At 44.8% G+C, this 26,548-nt stretch overlaps 1 protein-coding gene across 9 annotated transcripts in view; it reads right to left on the bottom strand.

Moving 5' to 3' along the window:
• The window catches only part of LOC137347339 (tumor necrosis factor alpha-induced protein 3-like), a 145,796-nt gene that overhangs the window by 8,220 nt on the left and 111,028 nt on the right, over positions 1 to 26,548 (bottom strand). For all 9 annotated transcript variants that reach the window (XM_068011790.1, XM_068011788.1, XM_068011791.1 and 6 more), the window contains 4 exons: positions 24,686 to 24,856; positions 22,444 to 22,612; positions 14,596 to 15,500; positions 6,769 to 7,013 (listed from right to left, as the gene is read on the bottom strand). In XM_068011790.1, coding sequence (XP_067867891.1) covers positions 6,769 to 7,013; positions 14,596 to 15,500; positions 22,444 to 22,612; positions 24,686 to 24,856 — 1,490 coding nt within the window. The remainder of the gene's footprint in view (positions 1 to 6,768; positions 7,014 to 14,595; positions 15,501 to 22,443; positions 22,613 to 24,685; positions 24,857 to 26,548) is intronic.

Below are 26,548 nucleotides of genomic sequence, written 5' to 3'. Positions count from 1 at the left end.
TCCCTCCACCACAGAATCACAGTGGCAGCAGTGTGTACCATCTACAAGATTCACTGCAGCAATGCACCAAGGCTCCTTCGACAGCACCTTCCAAACCTGCGACCTCTACCAACTAGAAGGACAAGGGCAGCAAATACATGTGAACACCACCACCTGCAAGTTCCCCTCCAAGTCACACATCATCCTGACTTAGAACTATATCGCCGTTCCTTCACTGTTGCTGGGTCAAAATCCTGGAACTCCCTTCCTAACAGCACTGTGGGTGTACCTACCTCACAGGGACTGCAGCGGTTCAAGAAGGCAGCTCACCACCACCTTCTCGAAGGCAATTAGAGATGGGCAATAAATGCTGGCCTAGCCAGCGATGCCCATTTTCCATGAATGAATAATAAAAAATATATATACTCATGTATTTGGGTTTTTACTGGGGTATATATATACAGGGAGGTGGTCACACCGCAGGTAAAGACTGCTCAGGCAGAAAGGGAATGGGTGACCGCCAGGCAGAGTTGAAGAACTAGGCAGGTAGTGCAGGATGCCGCTGTGTCCATCTACCTCTCTAACAGATTTTCTGCTCTGGATACTGTTGGGAGAGCTAGCACAAAGAACAAAGAACAAAGAACAGTACAGCACAGGAACAGGCCATTCGGCCCTCCAAGCCTGCGCCGATCTTGATGCCTGCCGAAACTAACACCTTCTGCACTTCCGGGGCCCGTATCCCTCTATTCCCTTCCTATTCATATATTTGTCAAGATGTCTCTTAAACGTCGCTATCGTATCTGCTTCCACCACCTCTCCTGGCAGCAAGTTCCAGGCACTCACCACCCTCTGTTTAAAAAAAAGCTTTTGGGGGGAATGCAGCAAGAGCCATGTCTGTGGCACCATGGGTGGCTCAGCTGGACAGGAGGGGAGGAAAAAGAGTGGGAAAGCTATAGTGATAGGAGATTCTATCGTAAGGGGTACAGATAGGCATTTCTGTGGCAGAAAACGTGACTCCAGGATGGTATGTTGCCTCCCTGGTGCGAGGGTCAAGGATGTCACGGAGTGGCTGCAGGACATTCTGAAGGGGGAGGGTGAACAGTCAGAGGTCGTGGTTCACATTGGTACCAACGACATAGGTAGAAAGAGGGATGAGGTCCTGCAACAAGAATTTAGGGAGCTAGGTAGCAGATTAAAAAGCAGGACCTCAAAGGTGGTAATCTCTGGATTACTCCCAGTGCCTCGTGCTAGAGAATATAGGAATAGGAGGATAGAGCAGATGAGGAGGTGGTGCAGGAGGGAGGGCTTTAGTTTCCTGGTTCACTGGGTCTGTTTCTGGCAAAGGTGGGACCTGTACAGGTTGGACGGGTTGCACCTGAACCGGAATGGGACCAACATCCTTGCTGGGAGGTTTGCTAGTGTTTTTGGGGGGGTGGGGTCTAAACTAATTTGGCAGGGGGATGGGATACAGAGTGGAGGTACAGTAGTGGGTGATGCACAGTCAAATATAGAAGAGAAACTGAGTCAGTCTGGAAGGCAGAGCAAATATAGACCTGTTAAGGCACAAGTGAAAAATGCAAGGCTGGATTGCATCTATTTTAATGTGAGGAGTCTTACTAGTAAGGCAGATGAATTGAGGGCGTTGATTAGCACATGGGATTATGATATTGCTATCACAGTGACATGGTTGAGGGAGGGGCAGGACTGGCAGCTCAATATTCCAGGGTATAGAATCTTCAGGCATGACAGGGGAGGGAGTAAGAGAGGAGGTGGCATTGCACTGTTGATCAAGGAGTCAATTACTGCAGTAAGGAAGGATGATATCTTAGAAGGTTCCTCAAATGAGGCCATGTGGGTACAACTTAAAACAAAAAGGGGGCAATCACTTGGCTGGGAGTGTACTACAGGCCTCCAAACAGTCAGGGAGAGATAGAGGAGCAGATATGTAGGAAAATCTCAGAGGTGTAAAAATAATAGGGTAATAATAGTAGGGAATTTCAACTTCCCCCAATATTAACTGGGATAGTCTTAGTGCAAAATGCTTAAAGGGGGCGGAATTCTTAAAATGCATCCAGGAGAGCTTTTTGAGCCAGTACGTAGAACGTCCTACAAGAGAAGGGGCAGTACTGGACCTAATCCTAGGGAATGAAGCCGGACAAGTGGTAGAAGTGTCAGTGGGGGAGCATTTCGGGGATAGTGATCATAACTCTAAGATTTAAGGTAGTTATGGAAAAGGACAAAGACGGACCAGAAATAAAGGTACTGAATTGGGGGAAGGCCGATTTCAGTATGATAAAACAGGATCTGGCCAAAGTGGACTGGGAGCAGCTACTTGTAGGAAAGTCTACATCAGACCAGTGGGAGTCATTCAAAGAGGAAATTGTGAGAGTGCAGAGCCAACATGTACCCATTAAGGTGAAGGGTAGGACCAACAAGTCCAGGGAACCCTGGATGTCAAGGGATATAGAGGATTGGATCAAGAAAAAAAAAAGGAGGCTTATGGCAGATCCCAAGCGCTGAAAACAGCGGAGGCACGAGAGGAGTCTAGAAAGTGTAGGGGTGTACTTAAAAAAAGTAATTAGGAGGGTGAAGAGGAGGCATGAAAAAACACGGGCGGGCAAGATGAAGGAAAATCCTAAGGTGTTTTATAAGTATATTAAGGGCAAAAGGATAACCAAGGAAAGAGTAGGGCCCATTAGGGACCAAACTGACAGTCTGTGTGTGGAGCCAGAGGTCATAGGTGAGGTTTTAAATGATTACTTTTCATCGGTGTTCACTATGGAGAAGGACGATGCAGGTGTAGAGATCAGGGAGGGGGATTGTGATATATTTGAACATATTAACATTGAAAGGGAGGAAGAATTAGCTGTTTTAGCGGGCTTAAAAGTGGATAAATCTTCAGGCTCAGATGAGATGTATCCCAGGCTGTTATGTGAGGCAAGGGAGGAGATAGCAAGGGCTCTGACACAGACTTTCAAATCCTCTCTGGCCACAGGAGAGGTACCAGAGGATTGGAGGACAGCGAACGTGGTACCATTATTCAAGAAAGGGTAGCAGGGATAAACCAGGTAATTGCAGGCCGGTGAGTCTAACATCAGTGGTTGGGAAAATATTGGAAAAAATTCTGAGGGACAGTATTAATCCCCACTTGGAGAGGCAGGGATTAATCAGGGATAGTCAGCATGGCTTTGTCAGGGGGAGATCGTGTCTAACAAAGTTGATTGAATTTTTCGAGGAGGTGACTAGATGTGTAGATGAGGGTAAAGCAGTTGATGTAATCTACATGGACTTCAGTAAGGCTTTTGATAAGGTCCTGCATGGGAAATTGGTTAAGAAGGTAAGAGCCAATGGAATCCAGGGCAATTTGGCAAATTGGATCCAAAATTGGCTTAGTGGCAGGAAACAGAGGGTAATGGTCGAGGGTTGTTTTTGCGATTGGACGCCTGTGACCAGTGGTGTACCACAGGGATCGGCGCTGGGACCCTTGCTGCACATTAATGATTTAGACGTGAATATAGGAGATATGGTAAATAAGTTCGCAGATGACACAAAAATTGGTGGTGTCGTAATAGTGAGGAGGAAAGCCTTAGATTACAGGACGATATTGATGGGCTGGTAAGATGGGCGGAGCTGTGGCAAATGGAATTTAATCCTGAGAAGTGTGAGGTGATGTATTTTGGGAGGACTAACAAGGCAAAGGAATATAAAATGGATGGTAGGACCCTAGGAAGTACAGAGAGTCAGAGGGACCTTGGTGTACTTGTCCATTGATCACTGAAGGCAGCAGCACAGGTAGATAAGCTAGTTCGGAAGGCATATGGGATACTTGCCTTTATTAGCCGAGGCACAGAATATAAGAGCAGGGAGGTTATGATGGAACTGTATAAAACACTAGTTAGGCCACAGCTGGAGTACTGTGTACAGTTCTGGTCACCACACTATAGGTAGAATGTGATTGCACTGGAGAGGGTGCAGAGGAGATTCACCAGGATGTTGCCTGGGCTGGAGCATTTCAGCAATGAAGAGAGACTGAAAAGGCTAGGGTTGTTTTCCTTAGAGCAGAGAAGGCTGAGGGGGGATATGATTGAGGTGTACAAAATTATGAGGGACATTGATAGGTTAGATAGGAAGAAAATTTTTCCCTTAGCGGAGGTGTCAATAACCAGGGGGCAGGAGGTTTAGAGGGGTTTTGAGGAAAATTTATTTCACTCGGAGGGTGGTTGGAATCTGGAACACACTGCCTGAAGGGGTGGTAGAACCAGGAACCCTCACCACATTTAAGAAGTATTTAGATGAGCACTTGAAACGCCATAGCATACAAGGCTACGGCCAAGTACTGGAAAATGGGATTGGTATAGTTAGGTGCTTGATGGCCGGCACAGACACGATGGGCCGAAGGGCCTGTTTCTGTGCTGTATGACTCTGCCACTGTATATCTGTAATTTAGACTTGATGAAGTAAAATAATTAGACAGGAAAGGCACAGGTAAATATCCACATTTTTGTATTAAATTTTTCGCTAGAAAATTACATGAAGTATTTCTTCCTTGTTCCATGTATGAAAAGCTTCCCACAAAAAATGTTTTCAGTAAAAACTCTCTCTCAGCATTATGAACAATGCTTCTGTGGAAAGTTGCAAACTTTGAATGATTTGTATGCTCCAGTCCACCCTCAGTGTGAATGTTAAGGCTATGCTATGGTCTGAGACTAATTTATCTTATATTTCATCTTGAAAAACACTCCACATTATAATCCTATTGCTGGAAATGTGCGATGATTATTCGATTTGGTTTGATGTCAATTTAGTTTTCTAAATACTTTAATTGCAAGTTATAAGAACAGATTCAAACCATGCTGTCTGATCATGAGACCCATTGTGTCCGGCCTTGGCTACTGTATGTTCAGCTTCAAGCCAACTGGACATGATAAGGCATCACATACTTGTACACTATCAGCAAAAGGAGGGGAAAAGGTAACTGTTGAAATAGCTAGTTGATTCGTGGGGCTTGTTCTCTATCTATACTGTTTGTATTTTAAGGTGATGAAGGGATATAATTACTATAACTCTATCCTGCAATGCATCAGAAAAGGAAAAATAGAAAATTCAGAACTACATTAAATTCAGAAGTAACTGAACACAACACAAAGATACCAATCTGTCTGTCAAAATTCTTGTTCAGATAGATGATATATAATTGCAAGTGTTGATTGACTGAAAATATTGCAAAACTATCTAATTCATGGGCACGAACTGTGTTACAAGTGAAATATATTTTATAAATCCTACAGCTCTGTCTCCCCTATAAGTTTCTTCTATTAAAAGAAACTTAACATAGAAACATAGAAAAATAGGAGCAGGAGTAGGCCATTCAGCCCTTCGAGCCTACTCCGCCATTCATTATGATCATGGCTGATCATCCAAACTCAGTCCCCCGTTCACGCTTTTTCCCCATATCCCTTGATCCCATTAGCCCTAAGAACTATATTTAACTCTTTCTTGAATATATTTAATTATTTGGCCTCATCTGCTTTCCATGGTAGAGAATTCCACAGGTTCACCACTCTCTGGGTGAAGAAATCCCTCCTCATCTCAGTCCTAAATGGCTTACCCCTTTATCCTTAGACTGTGACCCCTGGTCCTGGACTCCCCCGCCATCGGGAACATCCTTCCTGCATCTAGTCTGTCCAGTCCTGTTAGAATTTTGTGGGTTTCTATGAGATCCCCTCTCATTCTTCTAAACTCGAGCAAATACAAACCTAATCAACCCAATCTCTCTTCATACATCAGTCCTGCTATCCCAGGAATCAGTGTGGTGAACCTTCACTGCACTCCCTCCTTAGCAAGAACATTCTTCCTCAGATAAGGAGACCAAAACTGCATACAATACTCCAGATGTGGTCTCACCAAGGCCCTGTATAATTGCAGCAAGACATCCTTGCTCCTGTACTCGAATCCTCTCGCTATGAAGGCCAACATACTATTTGCCTTCTTAACTGCCTGCTGCACCTGCATGCTTACTTTCAGCGACTGGTGCACAAGGACACCCAGGTCTCGCTGCACCTCCCCCTTTCCCAATCTATCACCATTCAGATAATAATCTGCCTTTCTGTTTCTGCCACCAAAGTGGATAATCTCACATTTATCCACATTATACTGCATCTGCCATGTATTTTTCCACTCACTCAACCTGTCTAAATCACACTGGAGCTTCTCTGTATCCTCCTCACAGCTCACACTCCCACCCAGCTTTGTGTCATCTGCAAACTTGGATATATTACATTTAATTTCCTCATCTATATCATTAATATATATTGTGAATAGCTGGGATCCTAGCACTGATCCCTGCGGTACCCCACTAGTCACTGCCTGCCACTCAGAAAAATACCCGTTTATTCCTACTCTATGTTTCCTGTCTGCCAACCAGTTCTCTATCCATGTCAGTACCTTACCCCCAATTCCATGTGCTTTAAGTTTGCACACTAATCTCTTATGTGGGACCTTATCGAAAGCCTTCTGAAAGTCCAAATACACCACATCCACTGGTTCTCCCTTCTCTATTCTACTAGTTACATCCTCAAAAGATTCCAGTAGATTTGCCAAGCACGATTTTCCTTTCGTAAATCCATGTTGACTTTGTCCAATCCTGTCATTGTTTTCCAAGTGCTCTGCTATTACATCTTTTATAATGGACTCTAGTATTTTCCCCACTACTGATGTCAGGCTAACTGGTCTATAATTCCCTGTTTTCTCTCGACATCCTTTTTTAAATAGTAGGGTTACATAACTCACCCAAACATGTTGATTTGTTGGAACTTCACTGCCAGACTTGAGTTGTTGTGAGTGCTTACTCTGTGCATTGACATAGCATTTTTCACAATATCCACTGTACACTGGATTGGCAAGCATGCTACAGTCAGGTTTACAACAGACGGACATGTTTCTGAGACGTGATGAAATCTGAGCAATGTGCCCATGAGGTAGAGGGGGAGAGTGGTCACTCTGCTGTCTGCTTGGAGCTCGCTCAGATGATGCTCCTAGGAAGAAAAACATTATAATAACTTTCATCATCAATCGTACTAGCCCTCACAATAATTCAGCAATGTCACAGAAATTCCCAATAATAAAACAGTCTCCGTGTATTTTAATAAATCAGTGCTCCTGTGCAAACTGTAATTGAGTTTGGATACTGAAGTGCAGAAAGGGTGAAGAGGGAGTGAAATCCATTCCTTAAAAAACAAAACAAAGTTTCATTCTGAGGTATAGCTTGAACAAGATCAGCTTTCCTTATCCCTGCCTTCTGGTTGCAGCATTTATGGCATTTTATGCAAGAAAGAAAATACCTTTCCTTTATACAGCGCCTTTCACATCCTCAGGATGTCAGTCAATGAATTTACTTTTGAAATGTAGAGGCGATTTGTCCAAGGCTTGGGGTGGTTTGCGGTACATGCACGGAGTTAAATTCCCTAAAAGGGACATTGGGTTGGGATCCTGACATCATCCCTCCCACTTCCAGGTTTCACTGGGAGGGTTTGAAGGCAAGCAGAATCTGTCAGTTAAGCAATTCAAATATTCAAATAAGTCATTAACTGCTGTTTTAACCAACAATTCTGGGTTTAACAGCCAAAGTACCTATTTCCAGACCGGTCAGAAACTCGCCAGGGTCACTGAGATGAATGCACAGCAGGAAGTATTTCTTCAGTGAAACTGACAGGCTGGGAAGCCTTTGCTCAGTGAAATTGAAGACTGCAGCCATTGTCAGGTGAGAGGCTGTTGCTCACTGTACGCCTCCTGAGAGACAGCTTTTACTGCCTCACAGGCAATTGCCAACTTCTTGGAACAACTCAAGTCTGGCAGTGAAGTTCCAGCAAATCAACATGTTTGGGTGAGTTATGTAACCCCACTATTTAAAAAAGGTCAAGAGAAAACAGGGAATTGTAGACCGGTTAGCCTGACATCCGTAGTGGGGAAGATGCTAGAGCCCATTATAAAAGATGTAATAGCAGAGCACTTGGAAAACAGTGACAGGATCGGACAAAGTCAATATGGATTTATGAAAGGAAAATCGTGCTTGGCAAATCTACTGGAATCTTTTGAGGATGTAACTAGTAGAATAGATAAGGGAGAACCAGTGGATGTGGTGTATTTGGACTTTCAGAAGGCTTTCTTGGAAGTCACTTCACCTGTCTTTGACTTCATTCATCTTCAGCTGCACTTCCCTACAGTCAGCCGTCACCATGGCACGGGAGCAGCTTATATATTTATTTAGGGCGGCACAGTGGCGCAGTGGTTAGCACTGCAGCCTCACAGCTCCAGGGACCCGGGTTCGAATCTGGGTACTGCCTGTGTGGAGTTTGCAAGTTCTCCCTGTGTCTGCGTGGGTTTTCTCCGGGTGCTCCGGTTTCCTCCCACAAGCCAAAAGACTTGCAGGTTGATAGGTAAATTGGCCATTATAAATTGTCACTAGTATAGGTAGGTGGTAGGGAAATATAGGAACAGGTGGGGATGTTTGGTAGGAATATGGGATTAGTGTAGGATTAGTATAAATGGGTGGTTGATGGTCGGCACAGACTCGGTGGGCCGAAGGGCCTGTTTCAGTGCTGTATCTCTAATCTAATCTAATCTAATATAGCTCAACCTCAGACTTCTGATGAGGAACAAGAGGAGCAGCAATGTCAACAGCAGCAGCAGCAGGGGCCTTTTACTGCAGCGCCTGCTGCTCCACTGGGCAGAGGGATGGACACAGAGATGCAGCTCCAAGGAGACGAGACCCCCAACACAGAGTCTACAGGGAGAGGACCAGCTCTTCTGATATGAGTAAGCACAAATGCCTCATGGGGCTTTCATGGAGGTCATTGCTGACATCTGCAGCTCCTGGAACAAGACCTCCTTCCCAGTGCAGCAGGTGGGCACACATTGCCAGTGGTCTTTAAAGCTGCTGTCTTTTCTTCCAATAATGGCATAGAATCTTTTACATCCATGCACAAGGATAAGAAGGGCTGGTTTAACATCTCATACACAAGACAGCATTGCTGACATTTCCCCGCTGCAGTGCTACACTGTCCTGTGAGCCTAGATGATGGTCTCAGGTCCTGGAATAGGGTGAGAACCAGCCAATTAAAGGTAATTGTCCTACTACTGAGTCAAACTGACACTGTAGGCTGCATTTTAACCTGCCGGGCCGGGTGGGTGGGTGTCGATGTGAACAGTCCTGTATACTGTAATTCAGGATTATGTTGCCTTGGTTATTTGATTGTGAATTTAGATACATGCAAACTTTTTATACATCCCAATAAATGTATGTGAAGACCTTTAAAATATTTGTACCACCAACTAACCTAGCATGTAACTTGCGAATTTAAAGAACAGGTTGATATAATTCCTTAATGTTGTTATTCCACTGATCTCTTTATCCATGTCTAATACTGATAATTCTAGAGCTAACAATCCAAGATATTTCCAGGTATTTAATTTGTGCCTGTTTCATTCCATCACCCCTCTCTACTGCATAGATCACAGATAAGTAGGTTGAAGAATTGTTAGATAAACTCCCTTAGCCTTTAACATTGCTGGTTGCAGATTGAGTTTTGCAGCTTTTTATAGAACATAGATCTGTATGTAATATTTTACACAGCTTCTATGGCTGCTAAATCATCACAGTTTTTATCTAGGCCTTGTTTCAAGCCATCAGTGATGGAGCTAATGGATGTGGTGGTGTCATGAACCCCCAATCATTTTGTGGTTGGCCAACATAGCTTTCGAGGACCACTTCCATTTCACTCCCAGGAATTCGGTCACCCATCTTCAGCCGCCCGGTTTGACCTGCAGGTTTGTACAGTTCTTGGTGTAGGCTTCAAACTAGGTAAGTTGGCATTCTCCAGCATGGTGCCCTTCCTCACAAGTTGGTCAAATCTTGAGTTCAACCACTCCAGTTGGCCAAGTCTAGCTCTGACACTGCAAGATCTCACTCCTACCCTATTTATTTACTCTTTACCCCCTAAGTATGGTTTACATATGATATTAAGCACAGCTGCTAGAAACCCAATATCAAAACTTGTGTTTCGAGGAAATGTGATCTTTGTATGTTCTATCATATTTTTACAGACTTGATTTTTTTCAGGGCTTCATTTTAGAAATCTGCTTGAAAAAGATTGTTGTGGCCAATCTTTCAATTTCAATCAAAATCAAATTGAAACATCTGCAAATCTTCCATCATCCAACATTGGGAAGGGAACAAAAAGTTCAGAGATAACCCCTTATATAAATCACCTGTTCACACATGCCGTAAGTAAAAGGGGAATGAAAATGAGATTGATGTTATACCTGGCTATTTTCACATGACTGTTTTGTAGCTTTATTGTCATGTGCTTATTCCTAGTCTTTAAAAATATAACATTTGTTCATTAGTAAACGAGTTGTCAAACTGGACACATTCTCACGGAGGTTTCCAGCCATGAGTCGTGCACCCAAGGCCTCAACCTGCCTTAAAACATCTTCCAACACAACTCAGTTATATTTTTTCTATATTCCTATTTCCAACAACAACATATTTATATAGCGCTTTTAAAGTAATAAATTGACCCATTAAAACAAAATATGACACCGAGGCACATAAGGAGAAGACCAAAAGCTTGGTCAAAGAGGTAGGTTTTATGGAGTGTCTTAAAGGAGGAAAGCAAGGCAGAGAGGTGGGGAGGTTTAGGGAGGGTATTCCAGAGCTTAGAACCCAGGCAACTGAACACACGGCCATGGTGCAGCGATTAAAATCGGGGATGCTCAAGAGGCCAGAGTTAGAGGAGAGCAGATATCTCACAGGGTTGTGGGACTGGAGGAGACTGGGACAGAGATAGATAGGGGGTGAGGCCATGGAGAGATTTGAAAACAAGGATGCGAATGTTAAAATCAAGACTTTGCTTGACCGGGAGCCAATGTAGGTCAGCGAGCACAGGGGGTGATGGGTAAACAGAACTTGGTGTGAATTAAGATAAGGACAGCAGTGCTTTAGATGATCCCAAGGTTATGGAGGGTAGAATATGGGCGACCAGCCAGAAGTGCATTGGAATAGTCAAGTCTAGAGGTAACAAAGGCATGAATGAGGGTTTCAGCAGCAGATGAACTGAGACAGGGGTGAAGTCGGGTGATGTGACAGAGGTGGAATAGACGGTCTTATGATGGTGTGAATATGAGGTCAGAAGCTCATCTCTGGGTCAAATGTAACACCAAAGTTGCGAACAGGCTTAAGCTCAGACTGTTGCCAGGGAGAAGGATGGGGTCAGTAGCTAGAGAGTTTGGAGCAGGGACCGAAAACAATAGCTTCAGTCTTCCCAATATTTAATTGAAGGAAATTTCTGCTCTTCCAATACTGGAGGTCAGATAAGCAGTCTGATAATTTAGCAACAGTGGAGGAGTTGAGAGAGGTGGTGGTGAGACAGAGCTGAGTGTCATTAGCATACATGTGAAAACTAACACTGTGCTTTCCGATGATGTCACCAAGCACGTAGATGAGAAATAGGAGGCGGCCTATGATAGATCATTGGGGGTCACCAGAGATCATGGTGCAGGAGCAGGAAGAGAAGGTCATTGCAAGTTCATGAAGGCAGCTCACCACCACCTTCTGAAGGACAATTAGGGATGGGCATCAAATGCTGGCCTTGCCAGCGATGCCCACATCCCATGAAACAAAGAAAAAAAAGTGATTCTCTGGCTCCGATTGGATAGATAAGAATGGAACCAATAAGAATGGAATGCTAAATAAAAGCAGAAAGTGCTGGAATTACTCAGCAGGTCTGGCAGCATCTATGGAGAGAGAAACAGAGTTAACGGCTGGAATTTTACACCCCCCAAAAGAGCGGGCTGGTGGCGAGGGCAGTGGTGGGAGGGGTATAAAATGGAGTGGGAGGCTGGGGGGGCCCTTCCTGATCGCTCCCGCTTCCGCTGCCAATTTATGCGGCGGGCGAGAAACCGCCCGCCCGCCCCAGGCCAATCAAGGCCCTTAGGCGCCAATTAACAGCCACTTAAGGGCCTCCACCTGCCGTCACGGGGATTGTACGGTTGGCAGGCGGGCGGCTGAGGCTTCAGAAAAGCCGCCTAATAAAACTAGGCGTCCTTCCGGTGGCCTGGGGGGCCTCACAATCGGGCACCCTCTGCCCCATGGAGGGCCGCCCCTGAAGCCCCAACTGTACCCAATGCCCAACACACACCCCCGACCTCCCCCTTGCCTTGCCTGGGCCGATCGATTGCCCCCAGCGAGGCCCCAAATACTGATCTCTTCTCCAGTGCTGTCCATCATCTCCATCCTGACACTGGGCTGCTGTCTCAGCAGTGCCCACTGCTCCCAGTGGCACTGCTGGGACTAAGATCTGCTGACCCGCTGATTAGCTGGCAGCTCCATTAGGCTGGACTTCCTGCCTCAATGAGGTGGAAGTACTGCTGAAGACCAATTAAGGGGACTGTAAAATCCAGTCTGGATCCTCAGGCCCAGCGGAGATGGGATCGGTTGGTGGACGGGACCCTCCTGCCCACCATAAAATCCAGCCCAATGTTTCAGGTCTGTGACCTTTCATCAGAACTGTCAAAGGTTAGAAATGTAATTGGCTTTGAGCAAGTGAAAGGGGGTGCGTGAGGAAGCACAAAAGGGAAGGTGTGTGATAGGGCAGAAGGCAGGGGAGATTAAATGGCAAAGATGTCATGGAACAAAGGCAAAAGGGAGTGCTAATAGCTGTAGTAAAAGTCAAAGCACGAGCCCAGAGAGAGTGTTAATAGCAGAATAATGAACAGCTGTGTCCAAAAGCACAAACGTGAAAAACAAGTTTAAGACAGGCACATGGTTAAAACATAAAATAAAATGAAAAGCTAGTCATGCTCTGAAATTATTGAACTCAATATTGAGTCCAGAAGGCTGTAGAGTGCCCAGTTGGAAGATGAGATGCTGCTCCTTGAGCTTGCGTTGAAGTTCACTGGAACACTGCAGCAGGCCAAGGAGAGAAATGTGGGCATGGGAGCAGCTGGATGGTGCTGAGTATTTCTGTTATTTCAGATTTCCAGCATCCACAGTATTTTGCTTTTCTATAAGAATGGAATGTTGTTGTTGTCATATTCTCTCTTTCTCTCCCTCTCGGTTTTTCTCTCTCTGTCCCTGTCTCTTTCTCTCTCTCTCTCTCTCTCTCTCTCTCTTCTGTATATATATCTCTGTCTGTTTTTCTCTCTCCATCTCTGTTTCCGTCCCTGTCTCTTTGTCTCTCTCTTTTTCTCTCTCTCTCTTCTGTATATCTCTCTCTGTCTCTGTTTTTCTCTCTCCATCTCCCTGTTTCTGTCCCTGTCTCTTTGTCTCTCTCTGCCTCTGTCTCTCTCTCTCTGCCTCTCTCTCTCTCTGTATATACCATACGCTGATAAACAAGTTTATCTAATTTCCTTCTTTGACTTGTTTTCCCAACTCTTGCCATGTGCACTTTGATAGACAAAACTCACATTCCAACAGACTCGGCTTCTAGTAACACTTGTAACAAAGTGCTTTCAATAAAATTTGTTTGTCATTTTTTATTCAATCAAAATGACTAGTGCTTTCTGCTGGAAAATATTATTTTAGTCGATAGATGCTCACTTACATATCTCAGTTAAACTGGAATACAGGATGACTAATTAATTCTTCATTCAGATATTTTTCACTTCAGTTTATCCTCAACATTTTTGGAACTTATTGTATTTAAAAAAAAGGGACATTATCTGATTCACTGACTCACTCTATCTAATTACCTGTGGATGTGTTTTTGCATAAATAACAACAACTTGTATTTAAGTAGTGCCAGTAACATAACGCACCTCACAGCAGCATTATCAACCAAAATTTGGCACTGAGCCACATAAAAAGATATTAGGGCAGGTCACCGAAAGCTTGGTCAAAGAGATAGGTTTTAAGAAGCATCTCAAAGGAGGAAAGAGAGGGGGAGAGGCCGAGAGGAAATTCCAGATTTTAGGGCTGAGGCAGCTGAAGGAATGGCCACTAATGGTGCAGCAATTAAAATTAGGGATGCTCCAGATGCCAGAATTGGATGAGAAATCTCAGAGGGTTGTGGGGCTGGAGGAGATTACAGAGATAGGGAAAGGCAAGGCCATGGAGGGATTTGAAAACAAGGATGAGAATTTTAAAATTGTGGTGTTGCTAGACCAGGAGCCAATGTAGGTCAGCGAGCACAGGCATGATGGATGAACGGCACTTGGTGCGAGTTAGGATATGGACAGCAGAGCTTTGGATGCGCTCAAGTTTGAGGGATGGAAGATGGAAAGCTGACCAGGACAGTGCTGAATAGTCAAGAGGCTAACAAAGGCACAGATGAGGGTTTCAACAGCAAATGAGCTGAGGGATGGGCAGAGTCAGATGATGAGGTGGAAATAGACAATTTAAGAAGTTTGCAGGCCAATGATTTCACAAATACCTATCGGCAGATTATTGCATAGCTGCAATCGGGGAGGAGCCTCATTTGCTGTGAGTGCACATTATAGGCACGGAATGTGATTATCCAATGGGCACCAGGTTTCTTTTAATTGAAACAAACTTGAAAAGTTTAGGCCATGGTGTAAATGATTTCTGAAAGCATGCTTTACAAAAAGCAAACTACTCACCAGCTTCTTCCACATATTTAAAGAAACATGTGGTGCAGAATCCATACTGTTCTCCAGTCCCGAAGTACTGACAGTTTGGAGTTATGCATTTTCCAGATTCACTAATCCGACCGAACTTCTGTCTTTGGTCCTGGTTAAGGACTGCTCCATGACTTCCAACGTTGCCCAAAGCAGCCTGCAGTGATTCTGAACGGAGATGCCCTGTTGTGACATGTGACTTTGCAAGAGAATCCATCATCTTTAAGCAAGAGAAACACAAACCATTGAACTTCCTTATTTCTTGCTTGCAATTGCTGCACCTTTCTCCCCACAAGTCCATCCTTTCCTCCACAAATTCACCTGCTGACTTTGGAATGCATGGATCAGAATTAATGCCTCCCTCTGGAATATATTCTGAATGGTCATTTCCTCGGAAGCAACTTGGACAAAGTCCGTTCTGTGCAACACTTCCAGTGAATGGACATTGAGATGTTTTGCACTTCAGGGCATTGGTCTCACTGAAGAAAGGAATGTGCGATGATGGTGGGGCTGATTGAGGATTCCTGATGTCTTGCAGTCCAAAGATTGTTGTTCTTTCTGAGTGTAACTCCTTCAAATGTCCATCAGATCCCTGGTTTCCACTTTGTTTACAATTGTTAATCCCTGAAGAGACTTCTTTATTTTGGAAGGCATTGTGACACATATGACAGAATGGTTTTGTGAATTTTGAGCAAAAGTATGTGCAACCATGAGTCAAACATTTGTCTCCCACAATAGATAGGTTTGGGAGAAAAGCAAGTTCCTCCTCATTCCCATCATTTCTTCCCTTGTCCATGTTTTCCTGCCAGAATTTGTACTGATGATTAACCAGCTGGAAATAATCTTGAACCAAGTTGAGGTTGTCAGGCAAAGGATTTATAAACAACCTGCAAAAAGAAACAAAAAACTGCATTTATTTATAATTCTATTTTTTGCCTTTGAAGGATTTAGCCTTCATGAAAACTATTTCAATGATAAGGTACAGCAATGGACTTTGCACATACTTCATATGTGGGTAAAATGTTGGAAAAGGTTATAAGAGACAGGATTTATAATCATCTTGAAAAGAATAAGTTCATTAGAGATAGTCAGCACAGTTTTGTGACGGGTAGGTCGTGCCTCACAAACCTTATTGAGTTTTTCGAGAAGGTGACCAAACAGGTGGATGAGGGTAAAGCAGTGGATGTGGTGTATATGGATTTCAGTAAGGCGTTTGATAAGGTTCCCCACGGTAGGCTATTGCAGAATATACGGAAGTATGGGGTTGAAGGTGATTTAGAGCTTTGGATCAGAAATTGGCTAGCTGAAAGAAGACAGAGGGCGGTGGTTGATGGCAAATGTTCATCCTGGAGTTTAGTTACTAGTGGTGTACCGCAAGGATCTGTTTTGGGGCCACTGCTGTTTGTCATTTTTATAAATGACCTGGAAGAGGGTGTAGAAGGGTGGGTTAGTAAATTTGCGGATGACACGAAGGTCGATGGAGTTGTGGATAGTGCCGAAGGATGTTGTAGGGTACAGAGGGACATAGATAGGCTGCAGAGCTGGGCTGAGAGATGGCAAATGGAGTTTAATGCGGAAAAGTGTGAGGTGATTCACTTTGGAAGGAGTAACAGGAATGCAGAGTACTGGGCTAATGGGAAGATTCTTGGTAGTGTAGATGAACAGAGAGATCTTGGTGTCCAGGTACATAAATCCCTGAAAGTTGCTACCCAGGTTAATAGGGCTGTTAAGAAGGCATATGGTGTGTTAGCTTTTATTAGTAGGGGGATCGAGTTTCGGAGCCATGAGGTCATGCTGCAGCTGTACAAAACTCTGGTGAGGCCGCACCTGGAGTATTGCGTGCAGTTCTGGTCACCGCATTATAGGAAGGATGTGGAAGCTTTGGAAAGGGTGCAGAGGAGATTTACTAGAATGTTGCCTGGTATGGAGGGAAGGTCATACGAGGAAAGGCTGAGGGACTTGAGGTTGTTTTCGTTGGAGAGAAGGAGGAGGAGAGGTGACTTAATAGAGACATATAAGATAATCAGAGGGTTAGATAGGGTGGATAGTGAGAGTCTTTTTCCTCGGATGGTGATGGCAAACACGAGGGGACATAGCTTTAAGTTGAGGGGTGATAGATATAGGACAGATGTCAGAGGTAGTTTCTTTACTCAGAGAGTAGTAGGGGCGTGGAACGCCCTGCCTGCAACAGTAGTAGACTCGCCAACTTTAAGGGCATTTAAGTGGTCATTGGATAGACATATGGATGAAAATGGAATAGTGTAGGTCAGATGGTTTCACAGGTCGGCGCAACATCGAGGGCCGAAGGGCCTGTACTGCACTGTAATGTTCTTCTAAAAAAAAAATAAGAAAAGAACATTCAGTGCTCTAGTTTACTTACACTCTACCCTATCCCATTTAATCACCTGAGGGATTTCAAAACAAATTGTATTAGCTGCAGTATGAGACATACTGTTTCCACAAAGTGAAAGATTTGCAGCTGCTTCAATGGGCTGAGCTGAGAACTGAAAAATATCGTTAAGAAATTTGTAGTGAAGTTGCCTTTAATCTAAAATTTATAACCGTGGCATTATGCAATATTTTGTCCCCTGGTCTGCAGTGATGTGATCCCAAAATCTACAAAATGTTGCTGTTCACTAAGCAAATTTGGAACCTTCATGGAGCGGCTGAATACTAATACCAAGAGCAGTCAGATTTTTCATTTTCACCACTTAGTCACCAGTTTCAGGTTTTCAATTTTTCAGAAGCAATACATTACTTCTCAGTCTTCAAAAGAGGGCAGATGAGTTGATAGTGACAAGGGAATTAATTATTCTGCTCATCATCCACAATCTTTTACTTTCCTGCTATTCACTTCCTTTGGTTGAATTAAGACAATCTTGCATCTTCATACCTTTTATTACAACTTGGAATTCTGTTCTCATTAGAATTGGAATTAGCTGTACAAAACAACTTTTAAAAACCATTGTTGTTGAATACCTGTGAAGCAGCTTGGGATGTTTTGCTATGTTAGAGGTGCTATATAAATGCAAGTTGTTTGCACCAGTCTGTGCCACCCCTTCTCAGAGTGGCAGGGGGACCAGTCTGAAATTTCACTTCCTCTGCTGGGTGGGGACCCCTGTTGCATCATTAGAGACACGGGTGTCTTAACCTAATATGTGAATGACCCATCCCTTCAATTTAGGGCAAGAACATGGAAGGAGAAAAGCAATTCAAGGAAATTTTGTCCTATCGTATATCTTACGTGCTAATGTGCCATGATTCAGACAGACAGATGGGTGACCACCAGGAGGGGCAGGCAGGTAGTGCAGGAGTCCCCTGTGGCTATTCCCCTTAATAACAAGTGTGCTGTTTTGGATACTGTTGGGGGGGATGGTCTCTCAGGGGAAAACAGCAGCAGCAGCCAGGTCAATGGCACCACGACTGGCTCTGTTGTACAGCAGGGAAGATCAAAGTGTAGGCGAGCGGTAGTGACAGGGGACTCCATAGTCAGGGGCACAAATAGGCATTTATTTATTTATTTAGAGATACAGCACTGAAACAGACCCTTAGGCCCACCGAGTCTGTGCTGACCATCAACCACCCATTTATACTAATCCAACATTAATCCCATTACCCTCTCACATCCCCACCTTCCCTCAATTCCCCTACCACCTACCTATACTAGGGGCAATTTATAACGGCCAATTTACCTATCAACCTGCAATTCTTTGGCTGTGGGAGGAAACCGGAGCACCTGGCGAAAACCCATGCGGTCACAGGGAGAACTTGCAAACTCCGCACAGGCAGTACCCAGAATTGAACCCGAGTCGCTGGAGCTGTGAGGCTGCGGTGCTAACCACTGCGCCCGCGACGAGAATCCAGGATGGTGTGTTGTCTCCCTGGTGCCAGGGTCAAGGATGTCTCTGAGCGGGCACATGGCATTCTGAAAAGGGAGGGTAAGCAGCCAGAGGTCATGGTCTATATTGGTACTAACGACATAGGCAGGAAGAGAGATGAGGTCCTGCAAAGTGAATATAGGGAGTCAGGCAGAAGGTTAAAAAGCAGGACCTCTAGGGTTGTAATTTCAGGATTACTCCCTGTGCCACGTGCTAGTGAGGGTAGCAATAGGAGGATTAGGCAAATGAATGCGTGGCTGAAGAGCTGGTGTAGGCGGGAGGGCTTCAGCTACTTGGATCATTGGGATCTCTTCTGGTACAGAGGTGACTTGTACAAGAGGGACAGGTTGCATCTGAATTGGAAGGGGAGGTTTGCTAGTACTACTCGGGAGGGTTTAAACTAGTCTGGCAGGGGGGTGGGACCCAAAGTAGTAGTCTTTCCGATGAGATAGTTGAGGCAAATGTAGAGGTTAAAGCAAACAAGTCCAGTAGGCAGGCCGGGCAGGGGCAGGACAGAGAGCGTGGAAGGTCTGGTAGGCTAAACTGCATTTACTTTAATGCAAGAAGCCTAACAGGTAAGGCAGATGAACTCAGAGCATGGATCGGTACATGGGATTGTGATATTATAGCTATTACGGAAACGTGGTTGAGGGATGGGCAGGACTGGCAGCTCAATGTTCCGGGGTACCGATGCTTCCGGCGTGACAGGGGTGGAGGTAAGAGAGGAGGGGGAGTTGCACTATTGATTAGGGAGGACATCACGGCAGTACGTAGAGAGGATATCCCGGGGGGAATGTCAAGCGAGGCTATATGGGTAGAACTTAGAAATAAGAGGGGTGATCACTTTGATGGGATTATACTATAGGCCCCCCAATAGTCAGAGGGAATTGGAGGATCATATATGTAGGGAAATCACAGATAGGTGTAGGAAATATAGGGTTGTAATAGTAGGTGATTTTAACTTCCCTAATATTGACTGGGACTGCCTTAGTGCTAAGGGATCAGATGGGGAAGAATTTGTTAAGTGTGTCCAGGATAGTTTTCTGAAGCAGTATGTGGATGGCCCTACTAGAGAAGGGGCTACACTCGACCTCCTCTTAGGAAATGAGGCTGGGCAGGTGGTTGATGTGTCAGTGGGGGAGCACTTTGGAACCAGTGACCATAACTCTATTAGCTTCAAGATAGTTATGGAAAAGGATAGGACTGGTCTTCAAGTTGAAATCCTAAATTGGGGGAAGGCTAATTTCGATGGCATCAGACAGGAACACTCAAAAGTTGAATGGGAGAGGCTGTTTACAGGTAAAGGGACGTCTGGCAAGTGGGAGGCTTTTAAAAGTAAGATAGCAAGAGTTCAGGGCCGGCATGTTCCTGTTAGATGGAAGGGCAAGGCTGGCAAGTTTAGGGAACCTTGGTTGACGAGGGATATTGAGGGTCTGGTCAGAACAAAGAAGGAGGCATATGTCAGGTATAGGCAGCTGGGATCAAGCGAGTCCCTCGAGGATGTAGGAGTACACCTAAGGAGGAAATTAGGAGGGTGAAAAGGGGCCATGAGATTTCCCTGGCAGATAAGTTAAAGGAGAATCCTAAAAGATTCTATAAGTATATTAAGAGTAAAAGGGTAGCTCGGGAGAGAGTAGGTCCCCTTAAGGATCAGTGTGGTAATCTATGTGTGGAGCCACGGGAAATGGGCAAGGTCTTAAATGAATACTTCTCGTCTGTATTTACTGTGGAGAAGATCATGGAAGTTAATGAGTTCAGGCGAGGGAACAGCGATATCCTGGAACATATCAACATTACAAAGGAGGAGGTGTTGGAGGTTTTGAAGCACATTAAGGTGGATAAATCCCCAGGGCCTGACCAGGTGTATCCTAGGATGCTATGGGAAGCAAGGGAGGAGATTGCTGGGGCCCTGACAGAGATTTTTGTATCATCGTTGTGAATCTTTTCTGCACCCTCTCTAGCTTAATCACATCTTTCCTGTAGTGCGGCGACGAGAACTGCACACAGTACTCCAAATGCGGTCGAACCAACGTGAGGTACCGGAAGACTGGAGGATAAATAATGTTGCGCCTTTATATAAGAAGGGCAGCAGGGATAAGCCAGGGAACTACAGGCCAGTGAGCCTTACATCAGTGGTGGGAAAGTTATTGGAAGGGATTCTGAGAGACAGGATTTATATGCATTTGGAAAGGCAAGGTCTGATTAGGGATAGTCAGCATGGCTTTGTGCGTGGGAAATCATGTCTCACGAATTTGATTGAGTTTTTTGAGGAGTTGACCAAGAGGATTGACGAGGGCAGGGCGATGGACGTTGTCCATATGGACTTTAGCAAGTCCCTTGACAAGCTCCTGCATGGTAGGCTGGTCCGGAAGGTTCGAACACATGGGATCCAGGGTGAGCTAGCCAATTGGATACAAAATTGGCTTGGTGATAGGAGGCAGAGGGTGGTCGTGGAGGGTTGTTTTTCAGATTGGAGGCCGGTGACCAGTGGTGTGCCGCAGGGATCGGTGCTGGGTCCTCTGTTGTTTGTCATATATATTAATGACTTGGATGAGAATGTAGGGGGCATGATTAATAAGTTTGCAGATGACGCCAAAATTAGTGGTATAGTGGACAGTGAAGATGGTTGTCTAAGGTTACAACAGGATATAGATCAGCTGGGAAAGTGGGCAAGGGATTGGCAAATGGAATTTAACGCAGACAAGTGCGTAGTGATGCATTTTGGGAAGTTAAACTAGGGCAGGACAAATACAGTGTATGGCAGGGCCCTGGGGAGCGTTGTTGAGCAGAGAGACCTTGGTGTGCAAGTACATAGTGCCCTGAAAGTGGCAACACAGGTAGACAGGGTGGTGAAGAAGGCGTATGGCATGCTTGCCTTCACCTGCTGAGGCATTGAGTACAAGAGTTGGGACATCATGTTACAGTTGTACATAACGTTGGTTCGACCGCATTTGGAGTACTGTGTGCAGTTCTCGTCGCCGCACTACAGGAAAGATGTGATTAAGCTAGAGAGGGTGCAGAAAAGATTCACAAGGATGTTGCCTGGTTTGGAGGGCTTGAGTTATAAAGAGAGATTGGCTAGGCTGGGTCTGTTTTCCCTGGAGCGAAGGAGGCTGAGAGAGGACATGATAGAGGTATATAAAATTATGAGAGGCATAGATAGGGTAGATAGCCAGAGTCTGTTTCCCATGATAGGGGTGACTAAAACTAGAGGGCATAGATTTAAGGTGAGAGGGAGGAGGTTTAAAGGGGATCAACGGGGTAAATTTTTCACACAAAGAATAGTGGGTATCTGGAATGAGCTGCCTGAGGAGGTGGTGGAGGCAGGAACAGTAGCAACATTTATGAGGCATCTGGACAGGTACTTGAATGAGCAAGGCATAGAGGGATATGGAATTAATGCAGGTAGGTGGGATTAGTGTAGATAGGTATTATGGTCGGCATGGACGCGGTGGGCCGAAGGGCCTGTTTCTATGCTGTACGACTCTGTGACTCTATGATAATGTGCCATGATAATTTCTCGAGTTTGCTTGTTTTTTGCTTCGAAGGGAAAATTTAAAATCTTGTGCTGAACCAAATGTGTCGGTGAATTGAATCAAGCACAAGGTGTTACAACTGCTGACTCACTTTCTCAATGAAACTTGCAAAGAATGAGCTTGCATTTAAAAATTAAACAGAATCTGTAGAAAGGCATTAATTATCTTTTTACATTGCACTTGCTTCTGCATTTTTCCCCTCACTCTGAAGAATTCTTTGTAGTCGTGTCATCTGCAACACTGGTTAAGCAAACACTTCCCCATCACTCGAGTCTCATTGTTTCATTGTACTCAGCCAGTCAGCAGGTACATGAACTCAGCATGTGAATTAGCTAATTGGAGAGTCATGGATAATAAGAATGACATAGCCACGAGTTGCATATTTTTCAGGTAGTTAATGAGAGGACGGGACTCACCTGACTGCATTGACAAATTCCACACTGTTGCAGTCTGGCACAGAGATCTCAATCAGATAATTGCTCAGCAGTTGTTTTCTGTCAGCTTTTTCAGCATCCAGGAGAAAGCGAATTGGTAGCTCTACACATCCATCCCTACTGGGTACTACCAGTGGAAAAGCATTGATTTCTGAAACAGGAAGACATTTGGGACAATTTTTTTAAATAACTAATATTCCTGGTGGATAATATAAACTAATGCTTTGCTCATCCTTCTTATTTGCCCACACATACTGGGGTTGGGTTTAACTTCCCTTCACTCCCAAGTCACAACTGGTGGAAACCCAAGCCCGAAGCTGGTCTCCTTTAAAAATACAGACCGTTCTCTATCAATGTTATTGACTGGGGCAGCAGTGCTGGTTTCCTCATGAGGCAAAACATGACAGGAACAGCAGTCAGGGCCAGAGGAGGCCCATTCAGTTCCAATTTATTTAAAGCTTTCTAGTTTTCTAGGAGCAGGAGTCTTCCTCCAGGCTCTACAAAGAAAGCTAGGCCTCTACTGCCCAGGATCTCCTCTTCCATGACTGCCACATTCAGACAGTCACACTGCTCACTTTGTTGTGTTCCCATTCGGGAGTTAAAATTAAGTCCAAAGTCTCTTACCATGATACAGATTCTGAGAATTAAAGGAACAGAATGCTACCATTATTGTCTTTACCTTCAGCATGTCCAACGTCAGGTGATACAAACTGATGGACTGTTTAATGTTGCTGGAGTGTTTAATTATCATGAGGATATTCCACAGGGTGGTTGTGAGGTGGTTGTGGTGGCAGGAAGAAAGAAAGAAGCGCAAGGGGAGAGCCAACTGTGTAACAGCCCCGACAACCAATTTTTTCTGCAGCAGCTGTGGAAGAGTCTGTCACTCTAGAATTGGCCTTTATAGCCACTCCAGGCACTGCTCCACAAACCACTGACCACCTCCAGGCGCTTACCCATTGTCTCCCGAGACAAGGAGGCCAAAGAAGAAGAAAGTTGTGAGCAGTGCCAGTGAGGTCCAGACCCCCAAAACAAAGGATTATTTATAAAAATTGGCCCCCAAGGCAGGAGACCAAGGTTGCTGGGATTGCCTCTGCCCTTCCCTTCCCTTCCCTTCCCCACCACGGGGTGTGTAAACTTGCACCGACTTCCTTCATGGTAATGAGGTACTGGAGGAAATATGGCAGGGTCATTGCTGGACGGCAGTGCACAGGTTTAACCACTGGAATTGTGACCCAAGACCTGGAATTTTACGTTGGATGAGAGGCCCCACCCACTGGCCAAAATGTCAGGGGTGAGCCCTCCTCTGCTGGACCTGGGAGCTCCGTCAGGATTTTACATGGCCCAGGCCCTTAATTGGACTTGGGCAGGACTTCCACCTCCCTGAGGCAGGACGCCCCGCCTCCAGGAGCTGCCAGCCAATCAGTGGCCTGGTAGTGCTCAGTTCCAGCAGTGCCACTGTGAGCGGTGGCCACTGCTGGGACTGCATCCAGCCAACAGCAGGATCATAGGCATCGGCCCAGGAAGACAGGTAAGTTATGGGCCCTTGCCGGGGATAATCGGCCGCGCCCCGGCGAAGAAAGGGGGTTCAGTTGTGTGGGGGGGTGGCCCCCTGTGGGGCACAGGGCACCGATCAGGAGGCCCCCCCCCCCAAGGCTGTAAGGAGGCTGCCAGATTTTACCTAGCAGCCTTCTGTGTGGCCTATGGCACCCTCCAGCTGGTGTTAAGTACTAGCGGTGGTGGGAGGAGGCCCTGAAGTGAAAGTTAATCGGCCAAAGGGCCTTGACTGGCCTGGGGCAGGCAGGCCGTTTCTCGCTGCCGCTGCCCTTGGTAAAATTGCAGCGGGGCAGGAAGGCGTCGGGAATGGCCCCCCCACCTCCCACTCAATTTTATGCCCCCTCCCTGTCACCAGCCCGCTCCTGTGTGGGGGTGGGGGTGTAAAATTCCAGCCAGGAACTTTGGCTCTAACGTATAATTCTGCTACTAAAATGTATTTATGTTTCCCCTTAAGGCTAGAACGTCTATTTGTTCTCCATTCTTGAAATGAACACTGAGGTTAGTTACAGGCCACATCACAGGTTAGAGCTATGGCTTTGTTTGTGGGAAGGTTAATTAATAAGCTGTTTGGCTCCAAGTGTGATGCAGATCTTTGATGAGAGAGCGTGTGCTACTTGGAAACTGATATATTCTTGAAATTGACAAGTTAAAAATATATGCTCCATCTTACCCAGTCCGACATCATTTATGCTGATGAGTGGTGTAAAATATTGATGTGCATAGCTGAGCAAGATGGGATAAGTGTAGCAGTGTAAAGCAGACCAGTGCAAAGGCAGGTAAATCCCAGCAGGCCTCGATATCATCATGTCTGAAGCATTTTCAGAACTTGCTTCTGAATTTCCTGTTTTTAAAAAAATCACAATTGTTACTTCAAATGGAAGCTTATTGCAGCCAGAAATGTTAATGTTTTACTTCCATAACAACCTATAGGACTTGAAATGTTTTATTATATATTTTAATTTCCCTCAGCAGAGGAGTAATATAAATATTACAGCTGCGATGGGAAATTAGTACAAATATGTTTCTTTATGTTGAAGGATATTGAGTATGCAATATGTAATGTTTTAATCAAAACCATGTTAATGAACCTTTTAACTTACACACATAATGCAATGACATAAATGATGTTGAAACACATCTTTCTGCTCCAACAATGACTTGCATTTATATAGCACCTTTAACACAGGAAAATGTCCCAAAGCGCTTCCATTCAAAGACGACATGCCTTTTGTTGCACTATTTTCTGGCCCCAATTTATTTTTTATGAAGATTTTGCCCCTTTATTCCATGATCACTTATATTTTACTGATTGCATTTTTCTTTCTAATAATGGTGCCATATTGTGTTGAAATGTTCCAATGAATTCTGTTTAAAGTACATGGCAGCAATTGTACAATTATGTGCCTGCAATATCCCATAAACAGCACAAGGGTTTTAGGCAATGTTGGTTGAGATAGATACCTGGGGGATCCTTGTTCCAATGGGGCCTTCAGTGTCCATCTGAACCAGCAGAAAATAAAAGGAACTAAGGCATTAAACTAATGTTTTATCTAAACAGCAGCATGCCTGACGGAGCCGCACACTCTCAGTACTGCAGAGTAATCCACTAGATTTTGTGCTCTCTCCGTGGTGTAGAGTTCAAACCCACGACTTTCTGACTCAAAGGTGAAAGTTTTATCAACTGAAACAAGCTGAAGATTTTTGTATATAACGTGGATGATAACTTTGATATAATGAAATTAATACACCAGGGTTTGGTTCCACTTTTAATAGTTAGACTAATTGAAAGAAATATTAGCATTTATATAGCACCTTTCACAACCTCAGGTAGCAGCTCAAAACACTTTACAACCAATGAAGTACTTTTTCAAGTGTCACTGTTGTAATGTCGGAAAAGCAGCAGCTAATTTGTGTTTTTTTCATGATATTAAATATGGTGAAATATTGGATTAAATATTGGCTAGGAAACTCAATATTGAGGACTCCCAGGGCAACTCCCTCCCGACTGTATACCGCCAGCTCTGTTGGGTCTGTCCTGCCGGTTGGACAGGACATACCCAGGGATGGTGATGGTGGTGTCTGGGACATTGTCTGTAAGGTATGATTCTGTGAGTATGACTATGGCAGGCTGTGGCTTGACTAATCTGTGGGACAGTTCTTCCAATTTTGGCACAAGCCCCCAGATGTTAGTAAGGAGCTGATGGTTGTTTCCGGCTGATGTGCCATGGTTGTTTCCGGTGCCTGGGTCGATGCCAGATGGTCTGACTGGTTTCATTCCTTTTTGACTTTTCTCCCCAAGGTATCAGCTGTGGCTCAGTTGATAGCACTCTTGCCTCTCATTGTCTGCATTGTCAGAGCTGCTGTGTCACAGATGAGATGTTAAACGGAGGCCTCATCAGCCCTCTCAAGTGGATGTAAAAGATCCCGCAGCACTGTTTTTCAGACATTGGTAGACGTTAGGATGGTAGATATTGATGTCCCCCAAGAGTCAGTGCCAGGACCACTGCTTTTTCTGATATATATAAATGACTTG

Source organism: Heterodontus francisci, chromosome 31 (genome assembly GCF_036365525.1).
Source record: "Heterodontus francisci isolate sHetFra1 chromosome 31, sHetFra1.hap1, whole genome shotgun sequence".
In the NCBI taxonomy this organism is placed as follows: domain Eukaryota; kingdom Metazoa; phylum Chordata; class Chondrichthyes; order Heterodontiformes; family Heterodontidae; genus Heterodontus; species Heterodontus francisci.
The sequence above is the reverse complement of the archived record's forward strand: the minus strand, read 5'-3'. Positions and strand labels throughout refer to the sequence as shown.